Genomic DNA, 17,533 nt, shown 5'->3' with positions numbered 1-17,533 from the left:
CCCCTATGTCTATCAGTCAACTCCCTTACTACAGGTTTGAAGTGGTTTTAATAGCTGGTTACCGCCGCAGTCGAAAGGGGGATCTAGGGGGTTCCCCCAGAAGAGTTTAATAACAGGTATACGGTATTTACCCTTCGGGCTGAATATTCAGCCGTTAAGTCCCTTGCCTTGGCAACTTAACGGGTGTTCGAAGTATTTTAAACTTCTCCAGCTCATCCTCATCGCCGCACGCCTCCGTCACGTCGAGCGATAGCGCCAGCCTATCATACGCTGTCATCTGGGTCTCCGGAGGCTCCTCTGGAGTACTGGCAACAGGAATATCTTTGTACTGAGCCCAGATCTGTCTGGCTTTGTTGATCGCACCATCATGCCAATCCTCATGCCAGTTCTGGCGGAGGTATTTCAATCGCTTTGATGGGTGGAGAAGCAATGCCGCGGAGTATACAGGCGTCTCATCAGTCTTGAAGTAGTACTTATCAAGCACAAACCAACCCATGTGGATAGAGTGGATAAGGCGTTGATTCTCGCTGTACGTCTTCTATCATAACATAGTTAGCGCCATCATGCATCATGCTATACAAGATCGAAGTGACTGTATACCTTTGCATCTTCAAAATGCTTGAGCAAGATGTCCATATGGTAAAGTAACTGGTCTAACGACGACCACTTCTTCTGTTGCGCTAGTGTCGCCTGCCAGAAGGGTTGGAGGAAGTCCGCCGTTAACCTGAGGACATCCCAGTCATCCTGTGTGAGACTATCTTCACCCAGGGCCTTATGATGCTCTTGTTGAAACATCATAAGCTTGTCTCTCTTCTCGAGTGCAGTACGAAGTAGCATGTACCACGAATTCCATCTCGTTGCATTGTCAATGCCGAGTGCACGACCTGCCAGGCGCTGCCACGCATCGCTGTGCACTGTCGAACTCTGTATAAACACGGCGATATTGTGTAGTTTACCAAGGGGGCCCATCGATCGCCATCCGGCTTGATCCTCCGGCACTTTTCGATGTTTACCCTTGCTGTTCTTTTGCTGCAATTGCGCCTGTAGAGACTCGACAACTGTGGTGTTCGCGTTACTATCTGCCTCTTCAATTGCCGCACGGAGTGCCTCTTTGCTGGAGGCGAAGAGAAACGCCTGGAGGCAGAGATTGATAATATGGCCTCCGCATCGAACTCGGCGCTCGGCGGGGTCCATTCCAATGCCAAACTCGTTCGCCAATGCCGTCGATAAAGCACGCAGGCAAGTGTCATTGGCGGTGGCGTTGTCTGATGTAAAGTAGCCAATGTTGCCAGCGACATCGAAATATCGTATGGTGTCAAGCAAGTGCCGCGACATCGTCTCTCCGGAGTGACTGTACTGTACGTTCGGCAGACCCAATAGGGCCTCACGGAGCTCGTAGTGTTCATCAACCCATTGCCCACATATTCCGAGAAAGGCTTTGCGATGCGGCGATGACCATAGATCGATGCTGAAGTGGATTTGTGACTTTGCCGCCTGCAATTGAGCCTTGATGTTCTCGCGATGCATCATGTATGACCGCTCAACATGAGCCAATACCGTATTACCTGACTGGATAAGAACCTCCTCTGCCTTCGGGTTAACTGCGCAAAGAAGCGCTTGATATTCCGGCCAAGAGACACAGTTGAGCGGGAGACGGCGGCGCGTGATCAGTTGGATTTGGGCTTCATAGAATGCGTCAAGCTTGATCGTATTCCGCAGGATCGATTCTTCGTTCCGGGAGAGTATCGCTCGATTTTTCTCTTCGGCACGCGTGAAAGCTACTTCCAGAGACTGTTGAAGTGCCTTCTTGGCTGGCCTTTCTTCGTCATCAATGATAATACCGTGGTCCTTTCGCATATGTCGTTTGGCGCTTGTGGTCGAGACTGTTCGCCATGGCGGGTTGTGGCAATGTTGACAATACCACAGTCTCTGGTTATTCTGGTGCGTCTCTTCGTCTCCTTGAGGCACACGGAAGTACTTCCAGGTTTCTGGAGTGCGTAATTTACGTTTCTTCGGCTGCGATTGACGCGTAGACGCGGATGATGCGGGGAAAGGGGCCGGAGAAAATTGACTGTTGTGAATGAGGCCGCTCAATTGCGGAGATGCTTGATTCTGGCGCCGGCGAGCTTAATTCTTCGCATTGAACGTCCCCTACGAATAGAGACGACCCGGGAAGCATGTCGGCGCGTGGCATATCATTCATGTCTTATAAATGCAAGCCTATTGAAACCTTTGGAGTGGTGCGCACGAGACCATCTACCTACCTTCAAAACAAACGTCGGACCCCTGGCTCTGCCCGACAAGTGGCATAGCGCTAAACGCGAGAAGCGGACACGCCGTGTCGCGTCAGCTTCGCGCACTTGTCGCCCCATTTTGGCGTCTGATCAGAATTGATTCTTGAGCTCGTCACTCAGCTCACGCAAGGTTGCGTCGTGGGACCTTCGAGGTTAAGCCATCATGTGCAGTCCAGGAAATCTGCGAAGTCGCTCATACAACGTCAACGGGCGTATTTTGGGTTGGGCGCAGTGGGTTGGGTGACGCTAGCGGGGTAAGTGCGTAGATAACCTTTTTCTCGACGGCGAAACGACAGCTGGGAAAGATAATTCTAACCGGGGTGGAATCAGTGCCAGGAAGGCGCTCTCGCCAGGGAAAATTTCAGCGACGATGCCTTCAACTTGTATGATAGATCATTTGTAGAGACCAGCGTGTTCGCTGCGATGTCAAGTGCATTGCGCAGCAGAATGCTAAGTGAGCCAACCTACCCTATGTACAGCGAATAGAGGCTACCGCATATCTCACCTATTTGTTATGGCGGGGCTAGTACCTAATAACTCTGTGCCTGTTTCCCTTGAAAGATAACAGGCGCCTCACTCAAGCTACGAATATTCGGGTTGTAACCCTGCAAGATATCGATTCAAAGTTAAAAAAAAAATATTGTGTTGCCGTTGAATACATATGTAGAAAGTAAGTAATTCTGGGCTCTGACCCGGGCGATGGGTTGCGTTGCTGAGGTACCTGATTTACCGAACTGATCGCAGCAATCTGACTGTACCTGCTAACACATCTTAGCACCACGTAGGCAGGTCGCAATAGCCTGGTCACGTGAGTTACTGATTACTGATTGATTGGTTAGGGGCTTACTGATACTGATAACGTATCAGTATCAATCAGTAATCAGTACTGATTGATAACTGACTGCTTGTTGAGAAGTCTGGCTATAAGATGATCTTTGCCATTGCGGCGGCACTCGACTTGGAACTGGAACAAATGGATGTCAAGACAGCCTTCCTCTATGGCCTCGTAACTGAGGAGATATACGTGGAACAGCCCGAAGGATTCAACGATGGAAGTGGGAGAGTCTGTAAGCTCTTGAGAGCATTGTATGGACTGAAGCAAGCTCCAAGAGTGTGGTACGAGACCCTCTCGACCTTCCTCGAGACACTCGGGTTCAAGCCTTTACTCTCAGACATGGGGGTCTTCGTGAAAGGTCACACGCTCATTGCGGTGTATGTGGATGATCTGCTCATTGCTGGACCCTCCAAGGACGAGATCGTAGCGGTCAAGCAAGCTCTGTGCAACAAGTTCAAGATGACCAACCTAGGCCCATGCCAATATTACCTAGGCATGTCCTTGAGAAGAGACAGAGCGAACCGATCGATTTCCTTGTCGCAAACAACGTACTTGGAGAAAATACTTCGAGGCTTTGGAATGGACCAATGCGCCCCTAATGCCACACCAGTCGCCACAAGCAAGTTCGGAGAGCCAGACCCCGACTATAAAGCAACTGATGAACTCAAGCAGTGGTATGCAAAGGCTATTGGATCCCTGATGTATCTCATGCTTGGGACGAGACCCGACATTGCCTTTGCCGTCTCCTTATGCAGTCGACACCTGGGAAACCCAACCAACGAACATCAGACGGCTGTCAAGCGTATCTTTCGATATCTCAAGGGATCGCAAAATCTGGAACTGGTGTACCAAGGAAAGCTGCAACCTCTTCTTGGCTACACCGACTCGGATTGGGCGGGAGACCTGGAGACTCGAAAGTCAACGTCTGGATACGTGTTCAACCTTGGCACGGGCGCTATTAGCTGGAGCTCGAAGAGACAAAGGATTGTTGCCCTGTCCTCATGTGAAGCAGAATATATGGGGCAAACGGGAGCAGCAAAGGAAGCAGTCTGGTTGAGAAGCCTTCTCCAGGAACTATTGAAAGAATACAGGGAGGTCCCAGAACTGAAGACAACTGTGATCTTCGGGGACAACCAAGGAGCAATCGCAATGTCGAAGAATCCCCAGTTCCATGCAAGAACCAAGCATATTGATATTCAACATCATTACTGCAGGGAGAAGGTCAATGATGGAACCGTTGACTTCCAGTACATTCCAACAGGCAAGCAGGTCGCTGATGGGCTGACGAAGGCTTTGCCGAAAGATCGCTTCTTACTATTTCGAGAAGCATTGGGTCTCAAAGAACGACGTTTGTGAGAAGGTGCAAAGATGGGCATGGATGGGAGACCTACTATGGACAGACAGGAGACCCACAGATCCAAGATTGCACTGAAGCGTGAGGAAGGTGCAAAGATGAGTTAAAGTGGGAGATCTTCTACGAATAGAAGAAGACCCACAACCTCAAGATTGCACTGAGCGTGAGGAACGTGCAAAGATGGACTGAAGTGGGAGACCTACCATGGACAGGAGACCCATGGACTCAAGATTGCACCGGATTTGAGAAGACCTGCAGAGACGGACATAGGTAGGAGATCTTCTGTGGACAGAAAGAAGACCCATGGGTTCAAGATTGCGCTGGACTAGGAAGAAGGTGCAAAGATGAGCTTAAGTGGGAGATCTTCTATGGATAGAAGAAGACCTGTGGGTTCAAGATTGTGCTGGACTGAGAAGAAAGGTGCAAAGATGAATTCGGGAGGGAGATCTTCTGCGGACAGAAGAAGACCTACTGTCCCCAGATTGCATGAGGCCGTCAAGAATTTTCGAGTGCCTGGGTCGAGATGGCTCTTTCCCTGCAGTTTTCACCCACGAAGGTGTTTTTGGGGTTTTAACGAGGCTCGACAGGCGTGCACATCAAGTCCAACAGCAGCTCGAGTGGGAGTGTTGAGACCGTATGACTAAGATGGTCCGATCTGCTGATGGCTGGGATGTGGATACTAAGTGAGGAGCTGTGCTCCTCTCAGATACATGTAACTTAGACCTTTCAAGAACACATCATCTTCACTCCCGCAATATTGTTTCATCACTTACATATCAGTCTCCCATTAGAATTTGTCCCACCCAGACTCACGTTTGTTTTTCTCGTCCAAAGGCTCCATGACTTTGATCACGTCGAAAGCTTGATTGCTCTCGTTAGAGGATTCGCCTTGTTCTTTCTTAGGTCAACAACGTTCTTCGTCCGTTATGCAATGCCTTCGTCGTCCTTACTAGAAGTATCATCCTGGTCCTTCATAGGGTCAACGCCGTTCTCCTTCTTTTCCGCAGGCTTCTTCGAGAAGTCCTCAGATGGGCTCATGATGAATTATAGCGTAGGACACAAAGTTGTTGTTCGGATGCTAATGTTCGGATGCTAAACAATAAAATCCGAGCAAACAGACAGCAGGCGGGAAGGACCAACTAGACAGGGGATACCAGCTAGGAGGTCGGGGGTGAAGCAGCTGTCAATAATGTTCTGAAGGAGAAAATGTCAAGCCCAGAACCATCTTTTCAGTTTCCTTGTCTTGTCCAGTTGGTGATTGGTGCCCGTCGAACATGGCCCACAGATCAAGATTGAGCCGGTAATCCACAACTCAGCTTCGCTAGACTCTTCCAATACAATTTTCTGATCCCTCGAGGGCACTCAAGTGTGCAGTGAAGCTGCCGCTCCTCGTTGTTCCTGTGTAATATCTTCCTTGCTTTCGCGCAAGCCGCTCACAGCTGATTCTTCAGTGGCCTGACCCAAGCACATAGAACGCGATATATCGTGTTTTTAGCATTTACAGTATCTCTCAGCCAATCTTCACACCAATGGACAAGAATAAGAGTGGTGAAACATCGAATGGCTTTATGTTTGTCTTGCGTAAACATGGGTCAACTTGTGGCCGTCCAGCACGGGACTGACTACCCTTGCCTTGGTATGGTATGGGGAACATGCATTGGCAGGGTTCCAGATGACCGGAAGTTAGGTTTCGTGATCTTTTCTATCCTTGATGTCACTATATCCTCAAAAAGGAGAATGAGCGAGGGTCTCATAAAACGTTAGCATAGGAGAGGTACGCCTGCAGAGGAGTTTACCTGCCCTCTCGTGATTTCTCACATGTAGCATAAGCTGTACTGCGTCTGATCAATCCTGGTTGACACATTTATGGTGCTTTCTGATACACTAGCTAGGATATAGAGATCTGCTGCAGATGATACTTTGTCTATGGCTGCGTACTTATCGGTTCAACGAGCTGGGGAGCGTCAAGTGTATACATTGTTCAACCACCCCTTTTGCAATCTTGAGTACATAAGACTTAATTACGCATCTACTGTATCAGTTTAGCGTGCTGTACGTGATGCCAATTTTGTTCATCTCGCTTGATGTAAATGTGACGTGGACTGCCAGTCTGCCACCAGACTCCTTATCTTGGAACGAGATTCAGATATTATACACTCGGATCCTACACCTCTGCTCGCATTCACGAGATAGAGGTTTATCGACTTCCACTAGGAATCTATATATTCAATATGCCTCGCCTCATGGCGGGATTAGAAATTGCCCCTTGCTTCCCTATCCACGAGCCTTTAATCCTTCACCGCATCCCGGCTCGATCTATAACCAGTTTAGAAGCCCAAGACCTGCAAGCCCAGGGCGAGCAAAATCCCTAGAATAGCTGTGCTCCTTTCCGTTGACTAGCATATAGAAATATATGGCTAAGTTACGCGCGCCAACCTGACCTCTGCAAATATTGAGTTTCTGATTTGTACTCCTACGATAATACCGATGATCAGGGCAAGGAGCGAAAAACCACTGATGGCCTAGTCAATATGATGGAGGAAACTGTTCTTCTAACCGGAATTCAATATGGAAAGACAGTCATAGCTATGTTAAGGATTACTATGGCTAATGCTTGACTTGGCTGTGGGATTGGGGGGCGGTGACATTCCTAAAAGCTGGGGAACCAGATGAGATAAACGGGAACGATCCAATATCAACACATAGAGAGGGGGGCTAGCTGAGGTAGACACCGAGTAGAGCATCTTTCATGCGTTCAAAGCTGATAGTCCCATTAGCTACCCCCGTATAAGTCTTGTCAAACTCAACCTCGATAGCATCACAAATCACCCAGTGACTTGCCTGCTGTCTCTGATCATTGGTGGAGCATATTGGTTCTTCTCTCAGCTGTTGCTGACATCCTAATAGCATGATGTGCTAATTATTACGAGATTACCCCACGCTTAAGATCGTGATCATCAACAAGACTCCGATCCGCGGTCGCCAGCATCGAGTTGAAGTCCTCCAGGTTGCAGACAAGAGTTCAAAATAGTGTACTGCAAGCCCTATGACCAGAATTTTGGGATGTCTAGATCCTTCGAGCAACATCTTGAGAACGAGCACCCACAAACGTACTGTTCATGTTGCCAGAGACTCTCCACACACTAGTGCTAAGCAACAACACGCCGCCGATTCTTTACAGCACTATGTCTGCCATACTTGCTCGCACAAGCCTGATTTAAACACTGAGAAAAAGCTAAATGAAGATTTAGAGCATTATGCTTGTGTTCCATTCCAGGGTGACCTGGAGGCACACATGAGGAGACGGGAACAAATCTGTGGCGCCTGGGCACCATGCATCTGCAGCATCTGAGGTTCAGGAAGGAATGAAATGGACATCAGTGGCTAGTCCATTTAATCATTATCCCCCATCCGGTATACTGATGAGAATGCAGAGCGGGCAGCTGACCATCGTCGGCCTCTCCTGTCCTTACATATCTCCTGAAATGGCATGCTCCCTCTTTAGCATCTGTCTCAGCCAGTTCTTGGAGCAAGGCACTAAACTGGGAAGAGTCATAGCGCTTGACGAGGCGCACAAGTACATGACAGACAATAACGAAGGACAGTCGTTCGCGGGATTACTCTTGTCAACCATCCGCCTGCAACGTCATTTGGGTGTGCGGGTACATCTCAACCCAAGAACCCCACGATATCTCCTCGTCTCCTAGATCTCTATATTATAGCCAGCATTCATCGCTTTACATCTCCCGATTGGCTGCAAGTACTCAGACGATACCTGGCAGGCGGGTCTGATGTCTTTGATGCAGGCGGGACAAGGGACTTCAGCCGCCCGGCATATCAGTCGCTTTCGCTGACATCCCTGGTCTCGCACATCATGGGATTGCGAACAGGCGAGGCGTTACTCTTTGCGCCAAGCGCTGTCGTGGATGCGGTACGACCACCTTCAGATTCTTCCATGCCCGAAAATAGCGCCAACTGGCAGGTTGTGACGATGAGGGACGGAGTAATAAAATACGGTGAGGCAGCGCATCACAGACGACGGAGGAAGAACATCATGGCATGATAGGGTTAATGCTGCCCGGAGGTCAAATCTAATAACATGTTCCGGGACATTTATGCATGCATGGTACGCCTTTTGCCTTAAGGCCACCAGGCCCGTGAAGCCCCTTACTGGGGTTTATTTGCCTTGCCTCATGGAAGCGCTGGCCACCATTGTTCAGGAATATCGGTGAAAGATAATACCTCACGCGGCCATTAGAGGGTGTGTCGGGTAGGGCGACATTTATAGAATGTGACTTGCAGCTAAGAAAATCGAAGGGCTTGCCATAGATCTGCATACTTTAGGGCTAGCAGAGAACACATCGACTCCTCTTCCTTCCCATTTCCTTGAAAGGGTTTATTATCAAATCGTTGAGATAGATTAGTAAGGCGATTATAATTCTGTCCCTGCCTAGACTTGTAAGATCGTTACCAAGCCCTGGTAATACCTCGTCTATTGAGTTCCTCCAGTCCGCCGTGCCGTCTATCGGCCAGGCGAAACTTCCGCCTCGCTTGGCAATCCAGTATCTTCGCGTCCGCTGAGTCGTTCACATCCACGAGTAAACGCATTCGAACTGCTGATCGAGGTCACGGGCATGTGCCGCCATACGTAATAGCCTGCTGGATAATGCCAGCTTGCAATCATCTTGGGCGTAGATCAGGACACGCGCTCTGACATGGTGAAAGAGATAAGGTTAGGTATTGAATAGGCCCTAATTCGTCATTCTACTACCAGTTGCTATTTCTACAGCAAGTATAAGTACACTACTGTTTGTAGAAGAGGCAAGACAATAGAGGAAAGTGAGGGGAAAAAGTAAAAGCAGTTTTAGAGGGAAGTATGGAAATAGATGCGATGCTTGTACGGGCGGCCTTTGGTGTAATTGAACGGATTACCAGCACGACTGCGTACAGTAGGGGGACAGGAGTGATCCTGGGCGGGATGGGCTATTCATGCAATGCTAGACAGTGAGAATTATTGAGAAATGGAATGCAAATCGTTGTTGTCATCAATTCATTAATAAACGCCCGTAAGAGAAGACCAGAAGGGGGAGTAATCTATGGCTCTTCTCTACTCGTTTTAAACCCAGCCACCTCGCTCACCATCGCCAATCCCTCCTTATCCGGCTTGCGCTTCCTCCTCCTTCCACGCTCAGGCTCATCCAGTGAGGTACCCGAGGTATCGTCATTGAGATCCTAGGACACAACACCACATGCATCCGGCGTATCCCCCAACCTTCGTGGTCATTCTCTTGGGGTCTGTTTCGTCGTGGTTTCTTTAGACTCTCGCTTCTCGTACTGGACGCGTCCTAGATACGATGGCACGTTTCCGAGCTCGCCTCTTCGATATCGTGTTTCAGCTCTTCCTGGTTCCAAACAAGAAGAGTCCGTTCTTGATTGGAGTCGAGGAAGTACTTGAATACCGAGGGTGCGAAAATGGTACAAGCAAAGCGGGCAAAGAGGAAGTCAACTGACGTTGATGGTGGCGGTAGGCAGAGGAGTCGGTTTTGCAAGAGACGGGGAAGGTCGCCAGATGGGGTCGAGTTGAAGACATGTGCCACGACATAGAGACCGGCCAAATTCTTAGTTGCGGTTCCACTACCTGGCCGTAGAGGCAAATCGTCCTGGGATAGGCCGGCAGTGGTGTGGTGAATGCCGGTTTCATCTCGCTGCTCGCCATTGTTTGAATCCATATGTGACCCTCCAGGCAATACTGCTGGATCCAGATGTTCTCTCGGAATAGTTGGTTTGGGTACAAAGGTATAGTGTCTCTCGTCAAACATCCTATGGATGTCGCACCTCAGAGACATTCCATTTGCCGGGCAGTTTATGTGGTTGTCGAGAATAGCGAGGTGCTTGAATACCTATCCGAGGATCAGCGAGTAACCGGGGAGGAAAGAAGCTTACTTACCGCTTCATCAGGTTGGCCCTGAACCAGTACTCCTGTTTAGATGGCACAAGGTGAGCCGTTTCCACCGCATCCCCATAGTTGCTTAGCGCGCAGTTGGTGTTCCTGTTCCTGCCCGTGCGGTTCGCTCTAAGTTGCTCCCGTAACCTTTCCCACAGCGACGGCAGATTGCCGTGAGGGAATCGCCAATCACTAAATCTTGGGATGACAGGATATCGGTCGTTGGCAGGGTCGTCAGATAGGCAAAAGTAATACCGTTCCCCGCGCAGGATACCATCAGCCAGCGGATCGACCTTGCACACACCATGCTGGCCAAGAGAGAAATAGCCGTCCCACTGGCTATTCGCGAGGATAGCACATTCTGTGAGGGCCGTACCGCAATCGCCCTTGCATCCGTCGTCGAACACGTTTAGCGACAGGAGTATGTTGAAGTCTGAGCAACCGCCCACCTCGGGATATCCCGGATGGCAAAAGAGAATTTCTCTCACTGAAGAGAAGTCACATAAACCACCAAGAAGAGTTGGCTCGTCAATCGCGTCCTATCTGGACGCCATGGCTGTAATGTGCCACATCCCCTTAGGGGCCGAAGGAGTGGTCGTTCAATTTCGGTGGGCGGGAAGTATATTTCTCTTGGCCACACAAAGCCGGGGCAATTGTTATCCCACGCTCAGTATACAATGAAGACAAACTCATCCCATCAATTGCTACATACTGACAATCTTTGTCACGTCAAAGCTGTGAGCGTCCTTCTCTTTCTTGTTCTCTTCGCTCAGCGTAGCAGCCCCAGGGAGAACATACCCTCGCTGATTAGCCACCAGCCTTACTCCGTTACACATCAAGTCCGTTGAATAATGAGTGTGGCCAAAGAACCAAACATTCACTCTATTCCACCCATCCTGACCCGCCAGATCGGTCGCGAAGGCGCACGTCCACGGATTCTCAGTATGCCCTGGCCGAGATGTGCCATGTACACTGGGCGCATGGTGTGTCGCTACTAGGAGTTGCCTCTTTTGCGACGGTACTTGTGCGACTTCCTTCCGAAGCCATGCAGCTTCCTGTGCATGGATCTCGTTATGGCCCTCAACACTCCACTTGTTTATTTTTTTAAAGTCGTTGACCTTGGATTGTACGACACTGTACGCTTCCTTGGGGATTGCTGACCAGAGCGTGCACCCTAGAATCGTCAGGGCAGAGTCGGGGTCGTCCCATCTTGCTCTGTGGAGGACGAGGAGTTTGCCGGCGATGGTTGGCTCTGCCTCGAGACGTCGCGATGTCTTCAATCCAGTCTCGTAGTCCAGACCATAGAACTCGTGATTTCCCAGTACCAAAAACACCTTCTTGTACCGGCAAACCTGCCTTTCAAGAAACTTTAGGTATCCATCATAATCAGCAAGCCGTCCAATATCGCCGCCCAAGAGAAGAAGTGGAGCAGTTGCCGGGAATGTGTAGGATAAATATTGTTGTGCGACCTCTAGATGGAGATCGGACAGCACTTGGACTTCGGCAGTCGATGAAAGATGCAGCAGCTTTCCAAGTGCCCGCAAACGCGCCCTCATCGGTAGAACCTTAAGGTACTCGGCGAGATTCTTGCGGTGGTCTATTATATGAGAAAACCCAATTCGCTGGCCAAAGGTTAGATGTAGATGCTCCTCTAATCTCATTATCGAGTAGCCTGGGTTGTGTCGCGTGTGTTTTGCTAGAGTGGTTGTCCTGGTGCCGCTGTGGCTTTTGATGTTCCCACTGATTATGCAATTAATGGGATGGAGCCCCTGACCATGTCACATGTGTCTTCCCAACCGCACCGACCTGGGTCACTTTCAAGCTGACAGAGCAGGCGATCACCATGAACTTAACATCGGCGCGCGCAGCAATCGTTATACTCAATCACCATGGCGTCCCAGTCTGCATTGTTGGAGAAATGGCTTTGAACTATTACAATGTTCCACGCGTACACCATGTGAGTATCCGTGTTTTGTAGGGCTTGTGCTACGACTGACCGCATCCAGGATCTGGAGATCTGTGTACCAGAATCCAGATCTATTGTCGCCACCAGTCTACTATGCTATACAGGACTCTTCGAGCCATTTCCGAGCGACAGCGAATCCAACAATTACACAGAGTACAAACGTGGCTTCCCACGCGTGCGGACGACGCTCTGGACCAAGCCGCCCCAAGCCATCACCATCTTCCCCGCCGCTCTCTTTGACCTCAGTCCCATCGAGAAACACCTTGTTCGCTTTGCAGACTGCAAGGTTCACATCAGCAAAGAAATGTCGCACTTGGACCTCATAGACATTGCCGCCCTGCCACTGCCTCGTCTAGCCCCGTTGCTCAGGGGATTGGCCAAGAGGTATTTGGAGACACAAGATGACATGGCTATGATTGCTGTCGAGCAACTCGTTGACGGCATGAATCTAGACGAAGCCTGGGTTGAAAGAAATCTCAAAGACTCTGATCCAGCTCTCCTTAGGCTGGTCATGAACCGAATTCACGGCAAGGAGTCAAGGATCGACTACTACTCGGACAATACAATCACCTGCTTCATCAGCGGCCCAAAAGAGGCGGAAAGCGTACGGCTGATCCCCGGGTTTGAGTGAGTGTAAGAGAAAAGGAAACAGGGTGGGTGAGATAGTCTCGGTGTACAACATGTACTATTCAGGCGGGCTGACGTATCACCTTGGGATGGAATCAGTCGACGCCGATGCCGCCTAGACCCCGACCGACACAAGCCAGCCCGATTGCGTTACCATCCTAAGCACCGATGCACGCTCCCGGCCCGAAGCTACAGCCCTCGAAATGCACGCTTGGCAGCCTCGTCATCGACAGAAACCCCATTCGCTCGACCGATGCCATATCATAACTCTCATTCCCGCCCTGTTCTTGTCGCCTTGTTCTTGTCGCCTTGTTCTTGTCGCCTGCTGTTGCTGACCTGACGTGGCACATCCCCCCTTCGATTCGCTGATATGATACAAGGACGTCTTAATGACGCCGCAATCGCGCTGCACGGCATATTGAGTCGAGAAGGTATCGACTTTGGTATCTTCGGCGGCTACGCCATCGCAACCATGGGAGGTACCCGCGAGAGCAAGGACATTGATTGCCTAGCTTCCGTTACCAAGGAGCAGGTAATCTCGCTTCTTGACAATAGAGAAGGCTTCCAAGCGATTTCACAGAGCCGTCAGGACTACGTGGCTTTTATGTGGTCTGACCGACCCGACAAAAGCCATGCCGTCTTAGTGGAAATATTTTGCGAGCAATTTCCGGGTGAGCTTCTAGTCATGATCACGATCCAAGCGCAGTGCTAACGATTGTCTCTCAGGCGCGCAATATTCTATGATGGGGGTCCCACGGAGTGTCATTTCCATTGAAGGCCCCTCATTGGGCCCAGGTTCTTCGTCTTTCCTCGATCCCTTCTATCTCTTCAAGGGAAAACTGCGGGCCGCTGCCACTCGTGGCAAGTTTCATGATTCAGCAGACTTGAGAATGCTGGGTGGCAAATACAAGTCTGTCATTGAGTCCCGCGTCCAAGAGCTTAACGTCCAAAATATTGGACTTGCCCTTAAGCGTTACCCCGAACTCGAGCGTCTCTTCCAGCCACTTGGCATTGATGTTGAGCAAGCGAAGCACGCTACAGAGCATCTTGACTTGAGCAAGCTTCCCCCTCCGACCGCGGGGGATGTGCAAAAAGGCCTACTCGAATAAGATAAGGCGGCAACGCAGATGGTGCCGCCTCGATCTGAGGTCACAGATGGGAGCGCTTAGAACGTGGTGGGCATTGGCTGGGCGGGCGCCAGCACTAATGCGGGGCGGGTTTCCACTGGCCGTGAGGAGTCTGTTCGATCGCGTCGAACAAGGCGACAATCCAAAGGCTGGCGCTTTCTCGCGGAGACCTGTGCCTGTGCGTCAGCCCTATTGTTGACGAATCACATGTTGTGATGTATCATGTTTTTCCTTTGATGAGAGTTTCAGTCTGGTGCCTTGGATTGGGGGCCAGATATTGACGGTGTTAATCCCTGCCAGCATTCAGCATCACCACTTTGCCCAATTAGCGTGCGCCGCGTAGTAGATCTAGTCGAGACGCGTCACATTTCGGTATTACTCTTCCGCGTTCTTCCGCGTTCTTCCGCGTTCTTCCGCGTTCTTCCGCGTTCTTCCGCGTTCTTCCGCGTTCTTCCGCGTTCTTCCTCGTTAGTGTCTTTCGTTCCTGCTCTTCGTTCCTACGCGTTCCTACGCGTTCCTCCTCTACATTCCTTCGTGTTAGCGTGTTAGCCTATGTTTCTTCTTTGTTGCCTCATGACCCCACTCACCATGTCTACATCGATGCCAGACAATTCGCCGCCTCTAACAGACGAGACCGTTAGTGAACTTGCCCAAGTTTTCGTCGATAGAGTCGTTCAACATGCAAAATTACCCCGGGGTACCCGGCAGGCATGGGTCCAGGCCCAAATTACCCAGGACAATAGCAACAACAGCGTGGGCCATATTTTCCAGGCGAGGGGTGCTGCAACATGGCTTGCGTTTTATCTCGTTAAGTTCTCCTGCGGGGTAAAGCGCAATACCACAGACAACCGCAAACTCAGGTATCAGCGTACATTCTTAAGCCTTCAACATCTATCGGCCGAAGCACAACAAAGAATCGCCGAGCGAGTAGCACAAACTATACCAGAAGACGTGAAAGCAACGTGTGAACAGAAGCTCTCCGGCGTGCAGAGATCTCGCGCCGCCGGTGTCCAGAGCAACGCCGCCGATGCAATGCTCCAGCATGGAGAGACACAACGTATTCATCTCGCCCCTTTTTATCACATGGTTGTGAACATACATACTAACGTGTCTCAGAGGCTGCCAGGGATGAACAGCCAGCACCTGTCACAGGCTCATCGAGTTTAAACCCACGGTCGAACGACGATGGCGCGCCGCCGCGAATGCCTTCTCAACCCGTGTCCATCGAGCCATCCGCGATTAGCATGACGCAAGAATTCGTTTACGTCAACGCTCATCTTGCTGCAGCATTGCCTCTGTTCTCAACCGAACTCTACAACGCAATTGGAAGGAACCCGGATTCGAATGAAAGGGGCGTATCAAGTATCTATCACGCTGCCATAAGGATGACCATGTCATCCTGGGCGTGCGAGATGGCGCTCGAAATAATGCCCGACGTGGTACCATCCTTGGCCGAAAAGTGGTTTGGTGCGGAGGTCAAGATAGATCCAAAGGCTGGCCACCGATACATGACCACCAACAGCGGCCGTCTCAAGGTATCAGCTCCAAAGATGACACTTAGGGGTTGTCGGCACGCCATCATTCAATCTGCCTTTCAAAACGACATGAAAGAGGCAGTTCTGATGGCTCCGTCTTGCTGGGATTCAGTCAGTCAAGGTCGAGAAGAGACGGATGGTATAGCCATCGAGTTTTCAGATAATGCTCAAGATAGAGCCACTATCCACGTATCTTTGCATTTATTACTCGGGACAGCTATTATAAATAATCTGTTTCCGCAGTATCTGCACCTGTCAACAATACAACCTTAGACCTCTTTGACTTTCCCCTCCCCTGTTTTTCCCAATCCAAACCATATGCCTACACCGACTGGTACCTCTCCCTCTCCATCGCAGGACTCATACTCTACCGGCGCCTCCTGTAGCTTCGTCATATCGTATACCTTCAGAATGCAGCCTACCCAGTACACCTTCTGTCCTTTTCCCGTGACTGAGAGAGGCGGGGACCTAGCATCTTTGAGGAAATCCGTCCCCTCGGTTAAAGGTTTTTTCTCGAAGGACTAAATGGCGATGAGAAAAGAGTCATATCGTAACAGGGGGTGGGGGGCGAACCATTACAAGAGCCCTTGGGAGTTTGAGAGATGCGCTGGGGAAAGTGCTGCCTTGGTTGCCGTAGAATCACGAAGGTCGTGTCTAACCGCGCCAGGCGAGGCGAGGAGATTGGCGCAGGTAAGTTTATGATAAGCCCGTTAAGTGCTCTGCGACTTCCGGATACTCAAGATTGAGCTGTTTGGGCATCAACGCCCTGGTTCTCGGTGTTTCTCGTGCTATGGTCCACGAAGGAAGACATCATGGATGCGATCAGTTGGGCGGAAGGCGGAATCACGACTTGGTTGCCTGAGGTGGGGCTGAGGCATGTGAACGGAAGCGCTTGGCCAATAAAGTCTCAGAACGCTAAAGTATTGGGTGCTGGGGACACGGAGACACTGAGCCAATGAGACTCCAGAACGCTAAAGTATTGGGTGCTGGGGACACGGAGACACTGAGCCAATGAGACTCCAGAACGCTAAAGTATTGGGTGCTGGGGACACGGAGACACTGAGCCAATGAGACCCCTAACGCTAAGAGTATCAAAGCGAACCAATCCGTCTCTGGTGACTGACCTGCATATCAACGGAACGAACACGATGGGATCGCCGCACGCCGATACACAACATAAACGCCAACTAAGAAGAAACATGAGGTAGGCCGCAAAAGCTGGTCTGGGAGACAATGATGTCGTAGCTGTTTGAACAACTCCACAACTGCAGGGTTATCATCGGTCACTCGTGTTGCCAACTTCGCTAGCTATAGGGAAGCGTTCGTGATTGACAATGACCTATTGGTCTTGCAATTTCCGTGAGAGCAGAGGCTGAATAGTGAATTCAATGTAGATCTTGGAGAATATAGGTCGCTTTAGCTAGTCTCTCTGTTTCTCTAAAGTGGCCCTATTTCATGACGAGCATATGATGGGAACTAGGCTGAGAACGACGCACAACCACTTGCCGCCTCACAGGTAGGCTAGACCGGAATGAGAGAAAGGTCGCCTAAGGCGGCCTGCGGGTCAGTTCCCCCGTCTCTATGATTGATCGATTGCCTTCAGATAGCCCTCCATCATGTTGCTTCGAGGGCCGCCGCGAACTCCATGCTGCAACTGCAAGGTTGTTGTGATGTTCTTGTTAGCTGAGTGACCTGGCCCACACCTTCAACAGTTGCTGCAGACCGAGTCGATGCAAGCGAGGATGCGGCCTCTTGCATGCAACTAGGCCGAGATCTTCTCGCAATCGAAAACGGGAGACAACAAGAGCAGGCCCATAACGTGTTCGAGGCGGACACACTCATCTCCAAGGT

General features: G+C 50.4%; 6 protein-coding genes across 6 annotated transcripts; 3 read left to right on the top strand and 3 right to left on the bottom strand.

Annotated features, from left to right (window-relative positions):
• Window positions 1–154: 154 nt before the first annotated feature.
• On the bottom strand, window positions 155–2,372 carry MRS44_013982 (uncharacterized protein; the record flags this gene model as incomplete). The annotated part of the gene is made up of 3 exons (XM_065617419.1): window positions 155–538; window positions 601–1,988; window positions 2,261–2,372. 3 exons carry the CDS (start codon window positions 2,370–2,372, stop codon window positions 155–157), a joined length of 1,884 nt encoding a protein of 627 aa, XP_065473491.1.
• Window positions 2,373–3,222: 850 nt separating this feature from the next.
• On the top strand, window positions 3,223–4,485 carry MRS44_013981 (uncharacterized protein; the record flags this gene model as incomplete). Its single annotated transcript, XM_065617418.1, has 1 exon — window positions 3,223–4,485. The coding sequence occupies one exon, from the start codon at window positions 3,223–3,225 to the stop codon at window positions 4,483–4,485; it is 1,263 nt and encodes a 420-aa protein (XP_065473490.1).
• Window positions 4,486–4,808: 323 nt separating this feature from the next.
• MRS44_013980 (uncharacterized protein) lies at window positions 4,809–5,521 on the bottom strand (the record flags this gene model as incomplete). The annotated part of the gene is made up of 3 exons (XM_065617417.1): window positions 4,809–4,954; window positions 5,297–5,377; window positions 5,434–5,521. The coding sequence occupies 3 exons, from the start codon at window positions 5,519–5,521 to the stop codon at window positions 4,809–4,811; spliced, it is 315 nt and encodes a 104-aa protein (XP_065473489.1).
• A 4,307-nt stretch (window positions 5,522–9,828) lies between these two features.
• Window positions 9,829–12,088, bottom strand: MRS44_013979 (uncharacterized protein; the record flags this gene model as incomplete). Its single annotated transcript, XM_065617416.1, has 3 exons — window positions 9,829–10,303; window positions 10,431–10,914; window positions 11,140–12,088. The coding sequence occupies 3 exons, from the start codon at window positions 12,086–12,088 to the stop codon at window positions 9,829–9,831; spliced, it is 1,908 nt and encodes a 635-aa protein (XP_065473488.1).
• Window positions 12,089–12,270: 182 nt separating this feature from the next.
• Window positions 12,271–14,129, top strand: MRS44_013978 (uncharacterized protein; the record flags this gene model as incomplete). The annotated part of the gene is made up of 5 exons (XM_065617415.1): window positions 12,271–12,384; window positions 12,434–12,997; window positions 13,140–13,242; window positions 13,401–13,691; window positions 13,747–14,129. The coding sequence occupies 5 exons, from the start codon at window positions 12,271–12,273 to the stop codon at window positions 14,127–14,129; spliced, it is 1,455 nt and encodes a 484-aa protein (XP_065473487.1).
• A 606-nt stretch (window positions 14,130–14,735) lies between these two features.
• On the top strand, window positions 14,736–15,955 carry MRS44_013977 (uncharacterized protein; the record flags this gene model as incomplete). The annotated part of the gene is made up of 3 exons (XM_065617414.1): window positions 14,736–15,204; window positions 15,264–15,871; window positions 15,926–15,955. 3 exons carry the CDS (start codon window positions 14,736–14,738, stop codon window positions 15,953–15,955), a joined length of 1,107 nt encoding a protein of 368 aa, XP_065473486.1.
• Between the last annotated feature and the right edge of the window lie 1,578 nt (window positions 15,956–17,533).

This window comes from Fusarium solani, assembly GCF_023522795.1.
Source record: "Fusarium solani strain SB1 chromosome Unknown bctg00000009, whole genome shotgun sequence".
NCBI classification, from domain to species: domain Eukaryota; kingdom Fungi; phylum Ascomycota; class Sordariomycetes; order Hypocreales; family Nectriaceae; genus Fusarium; species Fusarium solani.
Note: the sequence above shows the minus strand (reverse complement) of the source record. Positions and strands in the feature narration are given on the sequence as shown.